We start from the raw sequence: 22,120 nt of genomic DNA, 5'->3' as shown, positions 1-22,120 counted from the left end.
CTGTACCACTTATCCTCATTATGATTGCAGGGGTGCTGGAGCCTATTCCAGCTAATTATGGTCAAGGAGCAGGTTACACCCCGAGCTGGTTGCCAGCCAATTGCAGGGCAAACAACCTTTCACACTCACTATCAGATCTTTGAGAGAATTTAGGGTGTTCAACAGTGGTGTCGCTAGGGGTGTTTTTAGGGGGCTTCAATATTCTCAAGCCCCCCCTAAGTAATTTTGGTGTTGTTTTATTAAAAATAAATAAGATTACATAAAAATGCTGACATATTTACTATTAAGTTGCCAGAATATTTTTTATTATATATATATGTTTAAATCAATAAAATATAACCTTTCTTTAGTAACTTAAATGTGATCATGAATCTGTCAGTTTTCCTTTACTTCATAGAGTAAGGGTTCCCAACCTATTCCACTAAGGCACACTGTGGGTGCAGGATTTCATTCTTACCAAACAAGATGACAACACTTTTTCCCCAATCTGGTGTTTTACAAGTGCAATCAGTTGATTGCAGTCAGGTGTGGCTTGTTTTAGCAGAAGCCTCATTGGTTCAACTGTCTCTGCTGGATCGGCTGGAACAAAAACCAGGACCCACAGTGTGCCTTGAGGACTGGGTTGAAAACCCCTGAAAGGTAGCGAGCCCCTTCAGTGTGTCGCTATCCAATCCATTCCACTTGTTCATATAGCGAATGCCCACATCTCTGAAAATCCAGTCCGCATTTTCCCTATGATCTAGCTATCAGTTGGTACTACCTTTTTATTTTTTCCACAGTCGGTCTTTGCGCACGTCTTTTACCTTTGTTGTTTGCGGTCAAAAGTTACATCCCAGCTCTAAAATAACGCTGCTACTTACAGTGTATCACAAAAGTAAGTACACCCCTCGTATTTCTGCAGATATTCAAAATAACAAAATGATACTTTGACACAATGAAAAGTAGTCTGTGTGCAGCTAATATAATAGAGTTAATTTATTTTCCCCTCAAAATAACTCAAAATATAGCCATTAATATCTAAACCCCTGGCAACAAAAGTGAGTACACCCCTTAGAAACTACATCCGTAAATGTCCAAATAGAGTACTGCTTGTCATTTACCCTCCAAAACGTCATGTGACTCGTTAGTGTTACTAGGTCCAGGTGTGCTTAGGGAGCAGGTGTGTTCAAACTTGTAGTGCAGCTGTCCCACTCTCACATACTGGTCACTGAAAGTTCCAACATGGCACCACATGGCAAAGAACTCTCTGAGGATCTTTAAAGACGTATTGTTGCGCTACATGAAGATGGCCAAGGCTACAAGAAGATTGCCAACACCCTGAAACTGAGCTGCAGCAACGTGGCTAAGATCATCCAGTGTTATAAAAGAGCAGGGTCCACTCAGATCAGGCCTCGGGTTGGTCGTCCAAAGAAGCTGAGCTCACGTGCTGAGCATCACATCCAAATGCTTTCTTTGAAAGATTGTCGTAGGAGTGCTGTCAGCATTGCTGCAGAGATTGAAGAGGATGGCGGTCAGCCTGTTAGTTCTCAGACCATACGCCGCACTCTACATCAAATTGGTGTGCATGGCTATCACCCCAGGAGGAGCATGTCTCCAGACTTGAACTCAAGAGAACATCTTTGGGGAATCCTCAAGCGGAAGGTGGAGATGCACAAAGTCTCAAATATCCGGCAGCTCCGCAACGTCGTCATGGAGTAGTGGAAGAGCATTCCAGTGGCAACCTGTGAAGCTCTGGTCAACTCCATGCCCAGGAGAGTAAAGGCAGTTGTGGATAATAGTGGTGGCCACACAAAATATTGACAGTTGACATGTTGTATGTTAATATTGACAACTTTCACTAAGGAAGTACTCAATTTGGACATTTAGGGATGTAGTTTCTAAGGGGGGTACTCACTTTCGTTGCCGGGGGTTTAGATATTAATGGCTATATATTTTGAGTTATTTTGAGGGGAAAATAAATTCTCTGTTATATAAGATCCACACAGACTACTTTTCATTGTGTCAAAGTGTCATTTTGTCAGTGTTGTCCCATTAAAAGATATAGTTAAATATCTGCAGAAATGCGAAGGGTGTACTCACTTTTGGGATGCACTGTAATAGAGTTAATTTATTTTCCCCTCAAAATAACTCAAAATACAGTATAGCTATGACTTCCTTCTGGAGTATCAGTTGTGTTTCTCACTTTACACAGATGAGTAGAGGAGCTCAGCTGATTCATGCATGATTATCATTAGTGGATAGTCATAATAATACACTAATATTAATCACTCCACCACCTTTATTGACCTGTAGCAGTCAGAGCATAGGAGCAAAGATGGGGGAGAGACCTCTACTTTAAGGTAAGTAGGAGAGTAATGATTAGTAAGTGGAGAAAGCTGGGAAGTTGATTATATAGAGCATACATAACCCCCCCACACACACACCCATATACTGTACAGGCCAAAATTTTGGACACACCTTCTCATTCGTGCGTTTTCTTTATTTTCATGACTATTTACATTGTAAATTCTTACTGAAGGTAATACAACTATGAATGAATATGTGTGGGATTAAGTACTGTGCAAAAAAAAACAAACTTATAATATTCTAGCATCTTCAAAGTAGCCAACCTTTGGTCTGATTACTTTTTTTGAACACTCTTGCCATTCTCTTGAACTTCCCCCTTGCAAGCCATGTAAAGGTCTGTAATTTGTATCATAAATTCTCTTCAACTGTGAGGGACGGAATCTAATACAAAAATCCAGAAAATCACACTGTATAATTTTTAAATAATAAATTTGTATTTAACTGCATGAAATAAGTATTTGATACATTACCAACTAGTAAATATTTCGGCTCTTAGTTCTTTTTTAAGAACCCCTCCTGTTCTCCACTCATAACCGGAAGTAACTGCACCTGTTTGTCAATAGAAAATGGAAGAAGTTCAAGTTGACGGTCAATCTGCCTCATTCTGGGGCTCCATGCAAGATCTCACCTCGTGGGGCATCACTGATCGTGAGGAAGGTGAGGGAACAGCCCAGAACTACACGGCAGGACCTGGTCAATGACCTGAAGAGAGCTGGAACCACAGTCTCGAAGAAAACCATCGGAAACACATTACGTCGTCATGGATTAAAATCCTACAGCGCACGCAAGGTCCCGCTGCTGAAGCCAGTGCATGTCCAGACACGTCTGAAGTTTGCCACTGACCATCTGGATGATCCAGAGGAGCAATGGGAGAAGGTCATGTGGTTGGATGAGACCAAAATTTAACTTTTTGGTCTAAACTCGGCTCGTCGTGTTTGGAGGAAAAAGAAGGATGAGTACAACCCCAAGAACACCATCCCAACCGTGAAACATGGAGGCTGCTTCTCTGCCAAGAGTACAGGACGACTGCACCGTATTGAGGGGAGGATGGATGGGGCTATGTATCGCCAGATCTTGGCTGACAACCTCCTTCCTTCAGTGAGAGCCCTGAAGATGGGTCGTGGCTGGGTCTTCCAGCATGACAACGACCCAAAGCACACAGCCGAGGCAACTAAAGAGTGGCTCCGTAAGAAGCATCTTAAGGAACTGGAGTGGCCTAGCCAGTCACCAGATCTGAACCCGATAGAAAATCTATGGAGGGAGCTGAAAGTCCGTGTTGCCCGGCAGCAGCCCCGAAACCTGAAGGCTCTGGAGAAGATCTGCATGGAGGCAAACCTTGTCAAGGACTACAGGAAACGTTTGGTATCTGTAATAGCAAACAAAGGTTTCTGTACCAAATATTAAGTTCGATTTTTGTGACGTAGCAAATACTTATTTCATGCAATTAAATGCAAATTTATTATTTAAAAATCATACAACGTGATTTTCTGTTTTTTTTGTATTAGATTCCGTCCCTCACAGTTGAAGAGAACTTATGATAAAAATTACAGACTTCTACATGCTTTGCAAGTGGGAAAACCAGCAAAATCGGCAGTGTATCAAATACTTGTTCTCCCCACTGTACATCCTGTGAAACTCCTGAGGGCTAAGCCCCCCCTGTTCTTAAAACCTAGTGACGCCCCTGGTGTTCAACAGAGGTGGGTGGCAATGTTGTTTTCGTCAGTGATGACTAATATGAAAATATTTTGTCGACGAACATTTTTTTCATGACGATGACAAGTCGAGAACATGCTAAAAACGTGCCTTGGGACACTAAAACACATGTAAGCATTAGGCTAATGCTAACAGCGAGCCTCCTCTTAAAACTCTCGGGCAACTTTTTTAACTACAGTTCCTCGGTGTGATTAATTGAAAATAATGCATTGTTTTCCTGCTGAGTGTGTATCATCATCGAGTTGGCGCTACAATATGTCCTCGTCTGCGATTTTTCATTCGAAATTGTTGGAAACCTTCATTTATTCATCTATTTTTGGAATAAAACTTTTGAATTTTACCCACAAAAACTCAACTAAAACTAGACGAAATTAGTCTGTTTTCCTTAAAAAAAAAAAAAAAAAACTAGACAAAGACACATTTTGAAATGGCTAAAATATGACTAAGACTAATAAGTATTATCGTCCAAAAGACTGAGACAAAAATTAAAAGGGCTGCTAAAAACAAGACTGGTGGGTAGTAACGCATTACATTTACTTGAGTAATTTTTAGAGAAAATGTACTTCTAAAGTAGTTTTACTAAGCCATACTTTTTACTTTGACTTAGATTTGTGAGGAAAAAAATGCAACTTTTACTCCTCTACTTTGGGCTACACTAGTCATTACATTTTCCTCTTTGTTCTACATATTAATTTCACTTTTTTTTTTTTGCCATAGATGCCAACAGTGGTTCTACCAGTTTCGCCAATGAGACGTCGCAAAAATAATCACATGACTCCATTATACCAATCAGATTCAAGGTTGCCGTTCTATAATCACGCCAGCTTTTTCAATCACGTGGCAGATTTAGCGATAGACTGATTATCGGTGCCAATATTTGGAAATTTGACATATATCTGTATCGGCCCCTTTTTTTTTTCACTCGACCGGCAGACATGAAAAAATCTATTTAAAAACTGGGTTACTTCGGCTGAGATAGCAGCCGTGCCTGTCTCCTGCAGTAGTATTCTGTCCTCTGATTGGTTAAATGGTAATGGTAAATGGAGTTACACTTGTATTGCGCCTTTCCACCTTTTTAAGGCCCTCAAAGCGCTTCAAACTATCTCCTCATCTACATACTGGTGACGCAGCACCAGGAGCAATGTGGGGTTGAGTATCTTGTTCAAGGATACATAAACGAGTTCATCAGGGCTTTCTTTTCTGTGGAAAATGTTCCAAGAGCTATTTATTTAACCTTTTATTCAACTTTATAAGAGATGTTTCTGAGTCTAGGAAATTCAGGCACTTCTGGATTTATTATTTTCTATTTGTGTGATTCAATAAACATGCTTTATGCATTTCAATGAAGTTGTGTTTGCATTATTCAAGTATTTTACGCCAGTTTATACACTCACAATGTATCACAAAAGTGAGTACACCCCTCGCATTTCTGCAGATATTTGAGTATATCTTTTCATGGGACAACACTACAAAATGACACTTTGACATAATGAAAAGTAGTCTGTGTGCAGCTTATATAATAGAGTTAATTTATTTTCTCCTCAAAATAACTCAAAATATAGCTATTAATATCTTAACCCCTGGCAACAAATGTAAGTACACCCCTTAGAAAAAATGTACATCCCTAAATGTCCAAATTGAGTACTGCTTGTCATTTTCCCTCCAAATTGTCATGTGACTCGTTACAGGAGTGCTGTCAGCATTGCTGCAGAGATTGAAGAAGTGGGGGGTCAGCCTGTTAGTGCTCAGACAATACGCCGCACTCTACATGAAATTTTTGTGCATGGCTGTCACTCCAGGAGGAAGCCTCTTCTCAAGACATTCCCGTTTCATCAGACATGGTTCCAGTAATCCATGTTCTTTTTTGACACGTCTTCAGCAAACTGTTTGCGGGCTTTCTTGTGTACAGTCTTCAGAAGAGGCTTCCTCCTAGGGTAACAGCCATGCACACCAATTTGATGTAGAGTGCGGTGTATGGTCTGAGCACTAACAGGCTGACCCCCCACCTCTTCAATCTCTGCAGCAATGCTGACAGCACTCCTGTAACGAGTCACATGACATTTTGGAGGGAAAATGACAAGCAGTACTCAATTTTGGCATTTAGGGATGTACGTAGTTACTATGCAGTGTACTCACTTTTGTTGCCAGGGGTTTAGATATTAATGGCTATATTTTGAGTTATTCTGAGGGGAAAATAAATTAACTCTATCATATAAGCTGCACAGACTACTTTTCATTGTGTCAAAGTGTCATTTTGTCAGTGTTGTCCCATGAAAAGATATACTTAAATATCTGCAGAAATGCGAGGGGTGTACTCACTTTTGTGATATACTGTATACTGCAAATGAATATCTGCTCCAAAAATCGGTTATCAGCCCCTCTAACTACTAATAATCGGTATCCGTCCTGAAAAACCCATATCGGTCGATCTCTACATTAAAGCACCGTAAAAAATTTGAGTATTTGACATAGAGCGCTGCCGTCAACATGACTCGAAAGCGCAAATTTTAACCTCTCTCCAAGTATTTATTTGGCACCGACTGACCACGGAAAACCGAAAAATATGATCCTTTTTATTTTCTAATAGGAAATATATTTTCTCCACTAGAAGGCACTCATGCTCTTTGGACGAATGGCGCTTTATTTGTGTATTTTTTTTTTCTTTCACCAGAATTCAATGTTCTTTTTTTTTTTTTTTTTTTATTTCTTTGGCTCAATGTGGTTCTGTAATAGGTTATAGTGCAGTATAAAAACAACAGTTGGTAGAGATAATCTTGTGCTGAGAAAAAAAAAGCACCGTTGTTTAAAAATACATATAATCAAACATCATAAGCAGCTACTCACAATGTTACCGATTACTTTATTTCTTTTCACCAAAAACTTTACTTGTACTTGAGTACATTTTTTTGATGACTACTTTTACTTGAGTAATTTTATTTAAAGTAACGCTCCTCTTACTTGAGTCAAATTTTGGCTACTCTACCCACCTCTGGTGTTCAATCAGCTATCGATTCAGGTCTTTAGGATGCGGGAAGAAGCCTGAGTACCCAGAGAAAACCCACGTAGGCACAAGAAGAATATGCTAACTCCACACAGGAAAGCCGGATTGAGCCCTTGCTCACACAACCGTGAGGTGGGTGTGCCAGCCACTGAAGCGCCATGCCGCTTCAATAATGTGTGTGGCAAAATACTCTATTTTAAATACTAAATAATGCATGTTGTAACGTTTTCATCACATTAGTGTGAAATACTTTAATGATTTGGTTATGTACAGTGTAAAATTCAGACGAAACAGCTCGAATGTTCAATAAACCAAGGGGACATTGCAAAATGATCAGTCTGATTGGATTCATATCAAGTAAAAGCTCATAACTTCATTCCAATTGTATGTGATCCAACTGCAGCTCTACCAATCCAAGCCATTATTCCAGTGGTAAGGTGAATACTCTCCATAGCAGTTTTTTTCTTTTTAAGTCTATTTCATATTGCCTCAGTCCATACAAGTGGAGAAATGGTTCCGATGAATACTTCGCATCATTTTAGTGAAAGGGAGTTTAATCCTTTAGCTGCCGCTGCTGCTGCTTCTCTCGCCTCTCTTGCTGCAAGGGAAAAAAAAGAGTTTATGAGGATATGCAAGTTTCATATCTTATCTGTTATTCATTAATCATACATGGTTATACAAAATGAAAGAATCAATTTAATCACCTGCAGGTGGTGAAAAAGGTGACTCTTTCATTGAAATTAAAAAGGAAATGACTGACAAATATGAGCGTGGAGCAGCATGCAAAAACGCAGACGCCACATTAGAACCCGATGTTACATTATTATATTTTCATTACTCCAATTGGTATTTATAATCTATTTGCTGTGCTACATGTAATTGCTATTTGCAATTGTACCAGCAGAATTTATGAAGGATTTAGCATAGGTTTTTGGGCTGTGGAACGAATTAAATCGAATTATAATGTATTCTTTTGGGAAAATCCCGTTCGACATACAACCATTTCGACTTAAAAACCAGGTCCTGGAACTAATAATTCGTATGTAGAGGTACCACTGTATTCTCTTAGTGCACCTGTGGCAGCCATTCAAAATATAAGGCTAGGTTCCCATCACAGGACGGGATGCCCAATTCAGATTTGTAGTTAATTCTGATATTTTTGTGTATCTGCTAATATTGCGCAAACTTTGTGACTAGTAGCTTGAAGAGAACACTGCCATGACGTCACAAGCATGAGTACTGTGACACATCATCACGTGTCGTACTGTTTACGAAAGTAAATATGGTCCATTTGGAAGATTTCAACCATCACGATTTCATGCTACCGGAGGCAATGTTTTTTTTTAGCCTAATAGCTTCATGTCCGGTATCAAGAAGCAAAAGGTATTTTTTGCGCCTTTATCTGCCATTGCTCATACGCATCTGTTTCTTTTGCCGAACAGTCGTGACATATTTCACTTGTTAATGACGTATTGTTCGGATGTGAACTGATGAGCGTTAATAATTCAGAGGTATTGGATACATATCGGAATTCTATCCAAATATGAGAAATGCCTAGGTAGGATTGGAAAACGTCAGAATTGGACTGTTCATAGTATAGGGTTGGCACTTCAAATGGATTGAATGTCTATGAGTGATAAACTCATTTCAATTCAAAATGTCCTCTGTACGGCCATGTTGGTAAGGGCGACATTCCCATTAAAAATCAATGCGTTGACATTAAAATTAGGTCATATCTAACTGCTATTTAGTCAGCCACTGAACAGTCGTACAATCGCTGCCAGCCTTTACACTTTAAATTGCTAAACTAATTGGCGGGAGGGTGCATTGGCCAGAGGAAGAACTTATTTTATTTTTCAACTCATTTTGCAGTCATTGACGGCGCTAGACATCCAATCTATTTGAAGTGTAGGGCTATGTTCGTTATACACTTATTGAAATTCTTTGGTGCAAATATCTCCAACTTACCTTTTTTCTCTTCCTCTTTCTTTCTCGCCGCTTCCTCTCTCTGTTTCTTGATGATGGCGAGGCGGGCGAGATCAGCTTTGGCCTGATCCGTCTTCCCTGCTAAATGCATCTTCATGTAACGCTCTTTTGCTTTCTGCTTCTCAATTTCCTCTCTGTGTGTACAAAAGTGGCAAAAAATATTAATTAAAAACAATTCAACCTGACCCACCTCATGCATATCCTTTATCGATTTTTAGCAGATTTTTGAAAAAGGGGACAATCAGCGTTGTTTTCGTCAACAATGATAACGAAAATAATTCGGCAACGAACACTTTTTTTTCCTGACAATGACGAGACGGTAACGAGCAAAAATCGTGTTTTGAGAGACTAAAACATCATAAGCCTAATACCAGTTTTCGTCTAACAAGACGAGAACGAGACCAAAATGTGCAATAGTTTCCCCTCACACGTTCACCATATGGGACATTTTATTTGTAGTGAGCCTATCTACTTATGTCCCTTATGTGACGTACATGCTGCGCCAGTGTCCTCTCCACTCTCAAGGTTTGAACACCCGGTAAGTAAGGGCGCGGTATAGGGGTGAAAAGTGATACTGATTCCAAGGGCCCATGCCCTGATAGGGGCCCACAAAGAAAATTTGGACATTAGGTAGTCGTTTACAAATTTAAATATTAATCATTATAATTTTAATAGGAATAAAACAAAGGGTTTCTTTTTCTTGTTTTGTTTTTGGCAAAAAGTAAACACCCAGAGAGCATATGTATTGCCAGCCCCCCCCGTATTTTCATTAAATGGTTTGGTCCACCCTTCTTTTGATCAGGCCGGGAGCAGCGGTGCACATTTACACCAGTCAGTGGGTAGGAAAGGCCAACAGGATGTGACAAAGTACTTCACAAAGGAAGGTGTCTTGTGTCAGTGTAGTGCTGAAAATTAACCTGTTATCTTAGCTCGCAAGCGAGGTCCCAGCTCACTCCGTAAGAAATACGGGATTTTCCCGGCCTCAATGAGCGACATTCACCTATTGAAAAACATGAATTCCAAATAATGACAGCATTTTTTGGTATCCTACAGATCTAAATTGAAAGTTGGTGTGGAAATTTTCTTTTTTAAATCGGCTTGAATCCAGTTTGTCAAGAATTTATTGAATTTAGTTTGTCATCAATTGAATTTAGTTTGTTAACAAGGGACCTCGCTTCGGAGCTGCAGCCTATAGTGGAGATCGGGAGTTTCCAGGTGAGGCTAAGCCTACTCCATAATGAAATACTGTAATTGTTTGCTAGCTAGTGTTTGCTCCAATTTTAGCTTACATTTAGTCAGTACAGTAGGCAAACCCTTAGCAATCTCTTCATACTGAAACAGTTGTATACTGCAATGCATACTGTAGTATAGTTAAAACAAAACATTTATTCTAAGTCATTCATTATGGTACTTGCTTTGAGAATATTTCTAATAAAAATATATTTAGATTGTAAAATATGGCCTTCAGTACATTTCCTATAGATGATATCAGTCTATTCATTATTGCTCTATACGATGTATGTTTACATAAATATATTTTCATCTTAAATTAATGCAGAAAATGCTCAAATTAGTGTGTAAAGATTCACCAGAATGCAGGAAATTACGTAGTTGATACTCTAAATGTGTGTGTGTCCCCTGGCCCTGGTGGTGTGGCCCAAAGTGATATCTTTTCATGGGGCCCAAAACCCCTGGCAGCGCCCCTGCCGGTAAGATTTGTTTTCTTATCTGGGCTAGAGAAAATATGCAATGTTTCTTTAGCCTTTAAAGGTCTGTGCTGAGTGATCATCACACACTACATGTAACTCGTAGCGTTAGCATAGCATTCAGGTTTGTGTTAGCATTAGGCTAATGCTCACAGCGAGCATCCTGTTATTTTTTTTTTTTTTTTTTTTTTTTTTTTTTACATAGTCCGTCGAGTGCAGATGGGTATAATTAATTGAAAATAATGAACTGTTTCCATGCTAAGTGTGTATTATCACAAAGCTGGCGTTGTCCTTGTAGATGCTACAATATGTGCTCGTAGGTCAGCGTTCATTCCAATCCAAATAGTTGGAAACCTTTACTTATACGGATACTAAGCAGCATTCCTGTTAAATACTTTCAGGGGTAAAAAGAAAATGGGCAATGCACCAGGAAAACTTCTTATTTTAATTCTTAAGTGTCATTTTAGGAATAAAATGTGATTGACTCGTGTGGACACACACCTTTCTCTCCTCGATAATTGCTTGGGCTCATCCAACTCGATGTGCGTCACTTTCTTGGACTTCTGAGCGATTCTGTTGGGGTTCTCTATTTCTATCAAGCCCTCTACACCTACTCTTTTTCTCTGCAAAAAATATTACAACAGCTGAGATCAATAATGATTGGAGATTAATAATAAAGATTAAAATGGTAGTACCTGTGAACCCTCATCATCACTGTCATCTGATCCCGATGCCTGTAGCTTCTCTGTTATGTCAGTCTGAGCTGCACCCTCATCCTCATCCTGGAAACAAAAGGTACATGAAGCCATGCATTTAGAACACAAAGTACGCAGGTAAATATAGTAGTAGTATTTACTAGGGATGCAACGACACAGTTAAGTCACGGTTCGGTACGATTTTCAATACGAGGGACACGATTTTTGATTCGATTCAATTCATTTAATGCTCTGAAACCAAAAATATACGTTTTTTTTTTTTTTTTTTAACCAATGTTTTTTTTTTATTTTGCCAACAAGCAAAAATAACATTGCCATCATGTAAACATGCATTTTAGTGCATAATATTTATGTGCTTACTTACTGATTTAAAGAAATTTTGTAAAAAAGTGCTGAGAACAATCTTTACTGTTTGCAAAGTGAGGCGGGGCACACTGTTGATTGCTACAGCTCTCTTAGCAGCTAGGTTTACCAAATGCAAAACATCCTATTTGTGGTCCGAGTCCATCTGTGTCACGTACTGAATTAACAATATTTGCAGCATTATCTATAGTCACTGGTATAGATTGATTTGGCCTGCTTAACTTCCATTCAGTCATGACGGTTTTTAATTCATCAATGTAGTATATGGACTACGTGTCCCATGATCACTCTAGGTTCACGTAGCCAATGGCATGGGACTTGGAGCGGATCTAACGAACCACATCTAGTTTGGTATTTGATGATATCTAGTGTGTGTGCGCGAGTGTTGTCGGAGCATTAAGAAAGGTTAACAAACGCCACAGAAGTCACATCTGCTCATTACTGCACAACACCAGCATATGACTATCGACTTTCATAAACAGGGCAAGTTTGAAGTATAGCATTTTTAATTTGCCACTCATTGTTCATCATGTAACCGTTAGGTACGTAGCTCTCAGTGTCCAGCTGTCTGTTGTCAAAGCGAGGTTGTTCGTGGCAGCCAAGTCGGTAACAATGTTTTGGTGGACTCCGTTGTAAATATCTGGGAAGACAGTCTTTATGAAATATGTGAGACGGGGGATAGCGTATCAGCAAACCCAAAATGCTGTCACACAGCGGATCTGTACGACGCTGAAGCCACCTCCTCAAACTTCTGTCTTTCCTCGCTGGCCATGATTGTTGTCTTTTACCTCTGCCACAAACAAAAGCAACGTGCTTCACTCCGCCCTCCACGCAGTTTGGGGGAGGACAGGAGGAGGGCTGCTCGCGGGGAGGAGCTGTCTCAAAGCTTTTCAAGGCACAGCCCTCAATTTTCGATGCTCCCCGGGCAGATTAGCGAGCGCATGCAAGAAAAAATTTGGAAAATAAATTTTGGGAGCTTTTCATTTGCATCAGATATTGTTGCGTATCAAATCAAAGAGGGCGTAAGAGGGCGTATCGTACAGTTCAATATAAAACCGAGTATTGTTGCATCCTTAGTGTTTACCGATACGACTCTAAAATCACATCACGGTATCGGATAGTACTAAGAAAATAACGTGCCAATGCTGTGCAGTATGTGCTTGTCAAGAGCTAGTTTCCAATCGCTTGTCACCCTACTCAAGCACACCAACGTTAAAAAAAAAAAAGGAGCAGTTGTCGCTCCTCCCATAATGATGACAGATGTCCAATCATGTATCATCAATCATCCTTCTGCTGTGAATTTCAATGAGTTTATCACTAGTAGATGTTCAACCCATTTGAAGCGAGAAGATGGCCACCCCTCACACCTCAAACAGTTTGGACATCTAGCATCATGAGTGGCAGAAAATGAATTAAGCAGTGTCTGATCAAGCCATGATAGCACTTTATCACTCAAGTGAGTATGCAGTAATTTAGTATTTATTTATTTTAAAACCTGTCCTGTTCAGCTGTTTGACACGGAGAATGGAAGTCTAAGTGTCCGGTTAGTCTGAACAGTTTTAATGTTTCACATTGAGAGTATGACATACTCCCATTGTGATCATTCAACATACCTCATTTATTATGACAAAGCAGCGAACAGGAAGGGGTTATGGGGGAAAAGAAAAAAAGAAACAAGAAAAGAAAGAAAAGCAACAACAAGAAACACATTAATATGTTGGTTCTATCGTCAGCTAGATGTATTTCCGGTTGATACCGTGGGGGGGGCTGTTGACCAGGGAAAGAAGGGGAGGGGAGTTACACAAATCAGCACTGAGATCTATAACCCAGTAATCATGTAAATCCCTTGTGAGTGTAAGCCCGTTGGCAACCGACCCTACGCCGCCCCCACCGCCAGGCACCAGGACCCCCCACCCAAGCGCGCTCACTCACAAACAGACGCACGCAAGCCCAACCAAATACGCGACAGCCAAGCGGTAACGCCGCGTGGGCGCCAACCCAGGGGCAAGGCCCCCACCAAGCCCGAGGGCGGGGGCAGCACAGCCCAGCAAAGGAGCCATCGTCACCCCCCTCCAGGATCCAGGGTGGTCCCCCGGGCCACCCGCCGTCCCATCAACCGGCCTTCAGGGATGGCAAGAGGGGACCCACCACCAACCCCACGACCACCCCCACCCCCGTCCGCCCACCCAGCCCATGAGCTGCAGCCCCCCAACCGGCACAGCACACCACGGGACCCCAGTAATCTAGTATTTAAAAAAACAAAATAAATTGTATATTTTTTCAAAACGTGGCATTGATACCACACAGCTAGTTGTCGGAACCGGTATCAGGAGCTAAAAAATGGTATCGGTGCAACACTATTAACTAGTCATACTTTGAACTGCTGAAAAGTCTGTGGACAAGCAATTCAGTTGTGGTCAGGCAACTTTTTCCAAGCGTCATTGGGTGATTCGTATTTTATAGATTTACCGTCTTCCTCTCCTTCTCCGCCTTCATCTGGGCGTCGATCTCCTCTGGACTTGTGTAGGTACGCATGCGACCCTTGTGGCCACCCTTCCTACCTACAGAAAAAAAACAGACGTGATCAGATTTTCGGTGTTTACTATTCACAGGAAAGACGGAAATTGATTAGACACATATGTAGGGCAAACCTGCTTATTATGTACAGATCATAACACCATCAAGCAAACATAATTGTAAAATGATCACACTCGTTGTAATGGCATAAATTGTGACCTGCTTATGTGTGGCTAACGCACGCTAAAATATATTTAAACGAGTTCATAAAATAATTGTTAGTCTACACAATTCACTTACCTCCTTTGGGCATTTTGATGAACAAATACTATGTAGCAATAGGTGACAGACAATAAAAACAGATAAAACAAGTAAGGCCGAAAACGGCTGACAGCTGGCTAAACTCGGAGCAACACAACCCAGCAATAGTTGGCAGCCGTGGATATGCCTGTTCAAATGTTTTTAAAAATTAAATAACGTGTCGGAGTTATCTCAAGCCATTCTCCCCAGAAAACGTTTACAATATTTTCACCATGTTTTGAATTGATTATCTGTACACTATGAGTTATAAATACAAAATTTTACCCCCTTATTTTCTTAACGGCATTTAACTTGTAGCCTAAAGTGATGCAATATCACGAAAACAACTAATGGACTTTTTGCGTCATTTATTCGTAGAAAAAAAACTTACAATTACCTAAATGCATGTAGGGGAATAATTAAATACCAAGATGGAATGGAACGTAATTTTAAAAGATATATTTAAAAAAAGTTATGGTGTCGTGACGTCAAATGTTAGGCCAGCTTTCAATGGACCCCGATGACGGCTAACTCAAGGGCCTCAAACGGTTTGCGACCCAAACAGGAAAACATTCGGATCCTCAGGTCGATTTCAGACAAATTGTGGGAAAATGCCAAAAGTTAAGAGAAGTCGTAAGCCACCTCCAGACGGCTGGGAACTCATTGAGCCTACTTTGGATGAGTTGGATCAAAAAATGAGGGAAGGTAAGCTAAAACAGCGTTATCTAGCTATTGCGCGGTTAAGTGTATCAACCTTTTAGCCAGCGACCAGCCAGCGATGCTCTATTGAAATAAAAAATAAATGCAATTTTGGGGGAAAAACATGCAAATATCTAAGCGTTAGACTAAAAATATGGTCTGTCTTGTTGCTTTCCACCTTTCGATATGTTTTCTGATCCTCAATCTGTTCTGTTTGATATCAGCTGAAACGGAACCTCATGAGGGTAAAAGAAAAGTGGAAGCGCTTTGGCCGATTTTCAGACTGCATCATCAGCGGAGCCGATACATCTACGATCTGTTCTTCAAACGAAAGGCTATCAGCAGAGGTAAGAACTATCTCGAGGGCAGGTCAACCAGCGCAAAGTTTGACCTGACTCTCAGGCTTAATTCGAGACACGTTCCTATTGTGTAGCTGCTTTTGCGTTGCAAAGAATATTGCTACAATGTATGAGATGCCAAAAAATGTTTGTTTTTACCGTGTGCGTGTCCTTGGCAGAGCTGTACGAATATTGCATCAAAGAAGGTTACGCTGACAAGAACCTGATTGCCAAGTGGAAGAAGCAGGGCTATGAGAACCTTTGCTGCCTCCGTTGCATCCAGACACGAGACACCAACTTTGGAACTAACTGTATTTGCAGAGTTCCAAAAAGCAAGCTGGAAGTTGTAAGTCTCAATTTTCAGTAACTTCTATACATCATTCATAGAGGTGGGAATCTGGGCACCTCACGATTCGATTGCGATTACGATTCAGAGGCAACGATTTGATTATAAATCGATTATTGATGCCCCCCCCTTTCTTTTTTTTTTTTTTTTTTTTTAAAGCTGCTTTTAATGTGTCGCATATCAGTTACAAAAATAGTACAAAAATCCTTTCGGGCTTAAATAAACTGCTATTTCATTATCAAATTAACAGTTCAAAACAGTAAATAAAATACTCAAGTCTTCATTCGGTATCAACAGAATAAAATGGTTGAAAAAAGTGCTTTTCTGCTATTAAATTATGTAAGCACGGACATGTAAACTTTAAGTACAAATAATTTAAAAAAAAAAAAAAAAACTCATTTTGCATCCAAACCTCAACAATATGCAGGATAGGTCAAGTGTGTTTAGCTACTGAGAAAATTCTGTGTTCTTGTATAAGAACACGAGTTGATCGACATACTCGGATGAAAGTGCTCTGCTCTGCATTGACTCCTGCAGTTGAAAAAACAAGGTTCTGTGTGTGGGCGTAGCATGTCAGATGGCTAAAGTTACCCAGCTGGGCAGCAATAACCATATTAGCTGTGTTGTCTAAAACAACTAAAACGTCTTTTTTTTTTTTTTTTTTTTGCGATGTTCCACTCATTTACAGCACCACTTAGCAGCTCAGCCATATTAGCACCTGTGTGGTTTTAATGCATTGCGTGTAACAATGACTCGGTCTACATTCAACAGCTATGGCATGATTTCTACCTTTGTCTGCTTGTAGAGCCAGTGTGCCGTGTCAGTGAAATAGCGTCGGGATGGGATGACGTACCTCGGCTCTATTCCTTTCAACATTCTTCAAATCCTTTATTGTCTAAAAGAAGATTTTCTAGTCGAATCCAAAATAATTCCACACGTCTGCTTTAAAATTTTTGGAGCACGTCTGATCTCACGAAGAAGTTGGTTGCCATGCTTGTTGTTGCTGTTTTGTATCTAAGACGCGTGAGTTGTGGATGTTTACTCTAGGTCCATTCCCCATAGCGTCCGGAAGACCACGATGACTGTGTTTTAGTTCAGCTTTACTTGGCATATTTAAATAATCGGAATTTGTGAATCGTTCTCAATCTTCCACGGCCGAATCGCAAATAATCTAAGAATCGGAAATTTCACACACCTTTAATCATTCATACTTATATTTTTTGGTAGTGCTGTACGATATGGAAAAAATATCACGATACGGGCCATTTTTAGACGTGTGCAAAATTTCCGATTCTTAGATTATTCGCGATTCGGCCGTGGAAGATTCGAGAACGATTCACAAACATCCAAATTCCGATTATTGAAATATGCAAAGTAAAGCGGAAGTACAACACACTCAGCGTGCCGCGCGGTCTTCGGGACAATGAGGAACGGAGCGAGAGTAGCTAAACATCATGCTTCTCATTACCCGGCCCCTCGGGTAATGCCAATGCTCAACTCATGGCTCTAGCTCAACTCATGCCACGAGATGCTGCCGAAAAGCTGCTACAAAGTACATCCACATAATGTTACGGTAGATATCATTTATATAGGACTAGATGCAATATAGATTCGGTAGCGTTAGCATCACAGCTACAAAAAGCTAGATGCGGGCGTAGTAAACGGCCGCCCTCTTAAAGCAGTACACTTCCCTGCAAGGCTGTTGTAGCGAACCTTCCAAGCAAACCTAATTAACTTTTTATCTAAAATACTCCTAAATCGGTAAAATATTTACTTGAATCTATCTTTAAAACAGTTTTAAAACTTTCACATGTCGAAAGTAGACAAAATGGAAATAATGGAGTGACGGGAGCAATTTTAACAACTTTAACGGTTGATTCACAACATTAAAAATAATTGAATGTAGTTTAAAGCTGCTGATATAGAATGGGGACTAGAGTTTTTTATTTACTGTTATTTTTGTATATTTTTTTACTGCTATATGTTAACTTGATACTGAAATAGTAGTTTGGTTTAGCCTGAGAGTATTTTTGAACAATTTTGGAACTAATGTACAAAACATTAAAAAAAAAAAAAAAAAAAAAAAAAAAAAAGGAGGGGGGTGCATCAATAATCGTTTTATAATCGAATAGGAGCCTCTGAATCGTAATCGAATCGTTAGGTGCCCAAAGATTCCCAGCTCTAGCCATTTTATGTCACAACCTCGATATGCCACGGTATTATACAGTGGGGCAAATAACTATTTAGTCAACCACCAATTGTGCAGGTTCTCCTACTTGAAAAGATTAGAGAGGCCTGTAATTGTCAACATGGGTAAACCTCAACCATGAGAGACAGAATGGGGAAAAAAAACTGATAACATTATTTGATTTTTAATGAATTTATTTCCAAATTAGAGTGGAAAAGAAGTATTTGGTCTCCTACAAACAAGCAAGATTTCTGGCTGTCAAAGAGGTCTAACTTCTTCTAACGAGGTCCAACGTGGCTCCACTCGTTACCTGCATTAATGGTGCCTGTTTTAACTCATTATCGGTATAAAAGACACAGGTCCACAATCTCAGTCAGTCACACTCCACTATGAAAATCCACTATGGCCAAGACCAAAGAGCTGTCGAAGGACACCAGAGACAAAATTGTAGACCTTCACCAGGCTGGGAAGACTGTATATGAAATAGGTAAAACGCATGGTGTAATGAAATCAACTGTGGGAGCAATTATTAGAAAATGGAAGACATACAAGACCACTGAGAATCTCCCTCGATCTGGGGCTCCATGCAAGATCTCACCCTGTGGCATCAAAATGATAACGAGAACGGTGAGCAAAAATCCCAGAACCACACGGGGGGACCTAGTGAATGACCTACAGAGAGCCGGGACCACAGTAACAAAGACTACTATGCTATCAGTAACACAATGCGCTGCCAGGGACTCAAATCCCTCACTGCCAGACGTGTCCCCCTGCTGAAGAAAGTACACGTCCAGGCCTGTCTGCAGTTCGCTACAGAGCATTTGGATGATCCAGAGGAGGACTTGGAGAATGTGTTATGGTCAGATGAATTCAAATAGAACTTTTTGGTAGAAACACAGGTTCTCGTGTTTGGAGGAGAAAGAATACCGAATTGCATCCGAAGAACACCATACCCACTGTGAAGCATTGGGGTGGAAACATCATGCCTTGGGGCTGTTTTTCTGCAAAGGGACCAGGACGACTGATCTGTGTAAAGGAAAGAATGAATGGGGCCATGTATCAAGAGATTTTGAGTGAAAATCTCCTTCCATCAACAAGGGCATTGAAGATGAGATGTGGCTGGGTGTTTCAGCATGACAACGATCCCAAACACACAGCCAGGGTAACAAAGGAGTGGCTTTGTAAGAAGCATTTCAAAGTCCTGGAGTTGCCTTGCCAGTCTCCAGATCTCAACCCCATAGAAAGACTGTAGAGCAGGGGTGTCCAAACTTTTTGCAACGGGGGCCAGATTTGGTGTGGTAAAAATGTGGGGGGCCGACCTTGGTTGACGTCCTTTACGTAGAACAATATATTTAAGCAAATCTTAGCAAGCCATTCTGTGTGTCACATTTGCTTTATTATTATTTTTAATTAATAATAATTAATAATATCAACAATCTCGCAACTAGCCTTTGTGGTGTTCTCTTTCGATTCTCGGGTTCTTGCGAAATACTGCTGTTGTGAAATTAAACTAGCTTCAAGTTGCTCTAATTTCTCGCTACGCATCCTCCCTGTAATCTTGTCGTACATGTCACCGTGTCTTGTTTGGTAATATCGCCTCACATTGAACTCTTTAAAAACTGTCTCTTTGCAAATAAGGTAGACACAGTTTTTGCGTATTTTAGTGAGGAAATAGTCCAATTTCCACCTATCCCTGAAGCGTCGGCCGTCGCAGTCAACTTTCTTTTTTGTGTTAATTGTCACCATTTTAGAAAATTGGGAGTTAAGGGTCACATGGGGTAATGTTGCTTAGAGTGCTGCTGCCTTCTAGTGGGTAAATGAGGAGCAGCATTTAGTGTGTAAGCTACTTCATATGATGGTAGCAGTACTGCAGACCAATTTATTAAATCTGTGTGCGGGCCAGACGTTATTGTTTTCATGACAGAGGCTGGGGGCCGGATGAAATTTGACCAGGGGCCGCATATGGCCCCCGGGCCGGACTTTGGACATGTCTGCTGTAGAGGTAGTTGAAAGTCCGTGTTGCCCAATGACAGCTCCAAAACATCACTGCTCTAGAGGAGATCTGCATTGAGGAATGGGCCAAAATACCAGCAACCGTGTGTGAAAAGCTTGTGAAGAGTTACAGAAAACGTTTGGCCTCCGTTATTGCCAACAAAGGGTACATAACAAACTATTGAGAGGAACTTTTGGTATTGACCAGATACTTATTTTCCACCATGATTTGCAAATAAATTCTTTAAAAATCAAACAATGTGATTTTCCGTTGTTTTTTTTTCCACATTCTGTCTCTCATGGTTGAGGTTTACCCATGTTGACAATTACAGGCCTCTAATATTTTCAAGTGGGAGAACTTGCACAATTAGTGGTTGACTAAATACTTACAGTATTTGCCCCACTGTATATCTTTAATTATTTTATTAAAAAATACAACAGCTTTCTCCGCACTCACTTATTTTTTAATTGACATTATACTGACCTGCCACAAATGTCAAGTCAAGTAGTGCTGCAACCTAAAACCCCCCAGTGTAAACAGAAGCAGCACAGCAGCAAACCTATTTTTGAAAAAATGTAATTATCTACTAATACCTGTAATGAGTGATTGTAACTTTTAAGACTGTTGGATATTAAGTTAGCACAATATAATGAACAGTAAATTAATTTTGATGTTCCAACAAATTTTATTAGCTGTGTGGATAATGTGCTGCTATTTTCAATTTCATATACGGTTGGCAGGGGGAACCACCACTATTGAGTGTACATAGCGACATCTTGAGGCCAACTGGTGGCACTACTATTGCATATGGACTCAATGTAGCAAATAATGTGTGTAAAATGTGTATTGCAGGAACAGGTCTATTTATGACGATAATGAAATACATAGAAAATGTCGATAGAGAGTTTTATATCGTTTTAGCGATAGATAATGTCATATCGTAAAACACTAATGTATGGTAAACACTTACTCACCTAATGTATGTACTTCTCGTTTCTTTGTAGGGAAGGATCATTGAATGCACCCACTGTGGATGCAGAGGATGTTCAGGTTAAGTGTAGGACATCAACACTTGTCTAGCCTCCATCTTTGCTGTCACACCTGCTTCAAAAATGTTTCCTTATTTTGGACAACGTCATTCCCAACAGTCGTAACCGGCTCAGTTCACTGAAAGGGGCCTTTCTGTATTTGCTACAGCTGTTTTTATGACTGTTTTATTGTCTAAAACCCTTATCTTCAATACCTCTGAAGATTGTTGTCTTTAAGTGTTTCAGTAGTGATCTGTGTTTTCATTCAAAGAGAGCGGGATGTGAATTGATTTTTGTTTTTAAAACCTCTTTTGTTGGGGATAATTTGAATAAAAGTTCTGAATAACCTCCTGTCATTCATCTTTTCACCTTCAATACGTTGACTTTTTCATAATAACCAGTCACTTAACGCATTCACTGCCATCAGCAGTAATCGCCTTCAAATCAATTTGAACAGAGATACAGTAGCTGGCATCGAGTGATCGTTTCACTACAACTGGCGGTGATAGACATGTGATCCAATTTGTCAAAATGGTTCCCATTGATTCAAAATCTGTCAAAATGCATATAGATCCTAAAGTAAATTCTTAAATTTAATATCACTTCTAGATTAAGGAATGTAAACGAAGTGACTGCTGCTGCTCATTAATTATAATCGGTACTAGGGATGTCCTCGATCCTACTATGTGATCGGAAATGGGCCTTGGTGACATCACAGGATCGTCTGGAAAAAGGCCTTTTAAAGGCTAAAAGCAACAAAATCGAGACATACAAGAATATTGTCAAAAACACACTGCTGGTCTAAAGTATTGGCACCGCTGCAATTCTGTCAGATAATGCTCAATTTCTCCCAGAAAATGATTGCAATTACAAATGCTTT

General features: G+C 40.1%; 2 protein-coding genes across 2 annotated transcripts; one reads left to right on the top strand and one right to left on the bottom strand.

Moving 5' to 3' along the window:
* Nucleotides 1–6,381: 6,381 nt before the first annotated feature.
* Nucleotides 6,382–14,850, bottom strand: pdap1b (pdgfa associated protein 1b). Its single transcript, XM_057817703.1, has 6 exons — nucleotides 14,649–14,850; nucleotides 14,301–14,392; nucleotides 11,448–11,534; nucleotides 11,254–11,375; nucleotides 9,029–9,180; nucleotides 6,382–7,658 (listed from the first exon to the last, which is right to left on the bottom strand). The coding sequence occupies exons 1-6, from the start codon at nucleotides 14,659–14,661 to the stop codon at nucleotides 7,594–7,596; spliced, it is 531 nt and encodes a 176-aa protein (XP_057673686.1). The 5' UTR covers nucleotides 14,662–14,850; the 3' UTR covers nucleotides 6,382–7,593.
* Nucleotides 14,851–15,150: 300 nt separating this feature from the next.
* Nucleotides 15,151–21,588, top strand: bud31 (BUD31 homolog). The gene is made up of 4 exons (XM_057817704.1): nucleotides 15,151–15,353; nucleotides 15,572–15,694; nucleotides 15,865–16,031; nucleotides 21,217–21,588. Exons 1-4 carry the CDS (start codon nucleotides 15,260–15,262, stop codon nucleotides 21,265–21,267), a joined length of 435 nt encoding a protein of 144 aa, XP_057673687.1. The 5' UTR covers nucleotides 15,151–15,259; the 3' UTR covers nucleotides 21,268–21,588.
* The last annotated feature ends 532 nt before the right edge of the window (nucleotides 21,589–22,120 follow it).

Source organism: Corythoichthys intestinalis, chromosome 16 (assembly GCF_030265065.1).
Source record: "Corythoichthys intestinalis isolate RoL2023-P3 chromosome 16, ASM3026506v1, whole genome shotgun sequence".
Classification (NCBI taxonomy): Eukaryota; Metazoa; Chordata; class Actinopteri; order Syngnathiformes; family Syngnathidae; genus Corythoichthys; species Corythoichthys intestinalis.
The sequence above is the reverse complement of the archived record's forward strand: the minus strand, read 5'-3'. Positions and strand labels throughout refer to the sequence as shown.

Bases quoted from the DNA above. Each gene is read 5' to 3' on its own strand.
- bud31 (XM_057817704.1), top strand. From the start codon at position 15,260: ATGCCAAAAGTTAAGAGAAGTCGTAAGCCACCTCCAGACGGCTGGGAA. The intron at 15,695-15,864 runs GTAAGAACTATC...TGTCCTTGGCAG, and splicing joins ACGAAAGGCTATCAGCAGAG to AGCTGTACGAATATTGCATC. The intron at 16,032-21,216 runs GTAAGTCTCAAT...GTTTCTTTGTAG, and splicing joins CAAAAAGCAAGCTGGAAGTT to GGAAGGATCATTGAATGCAC.
- pdap1b (XM_057817703.1), bottom strand. The intron at 11,535-14,300 runs GTAAATCTATAA...TTTTGTTTCCAG, and splicing joins CGGAGAAGGAGAGGAAGACG to GATGAGGATGAGGGTGCAGC. The intron at 9,181-11,253 runs GTGTGTGTCCAC...TTGTACACACAG, and splicing joins CAATTATCGAGGAGAGAAAG to AGAGGAAATTGAGAAGCAGA.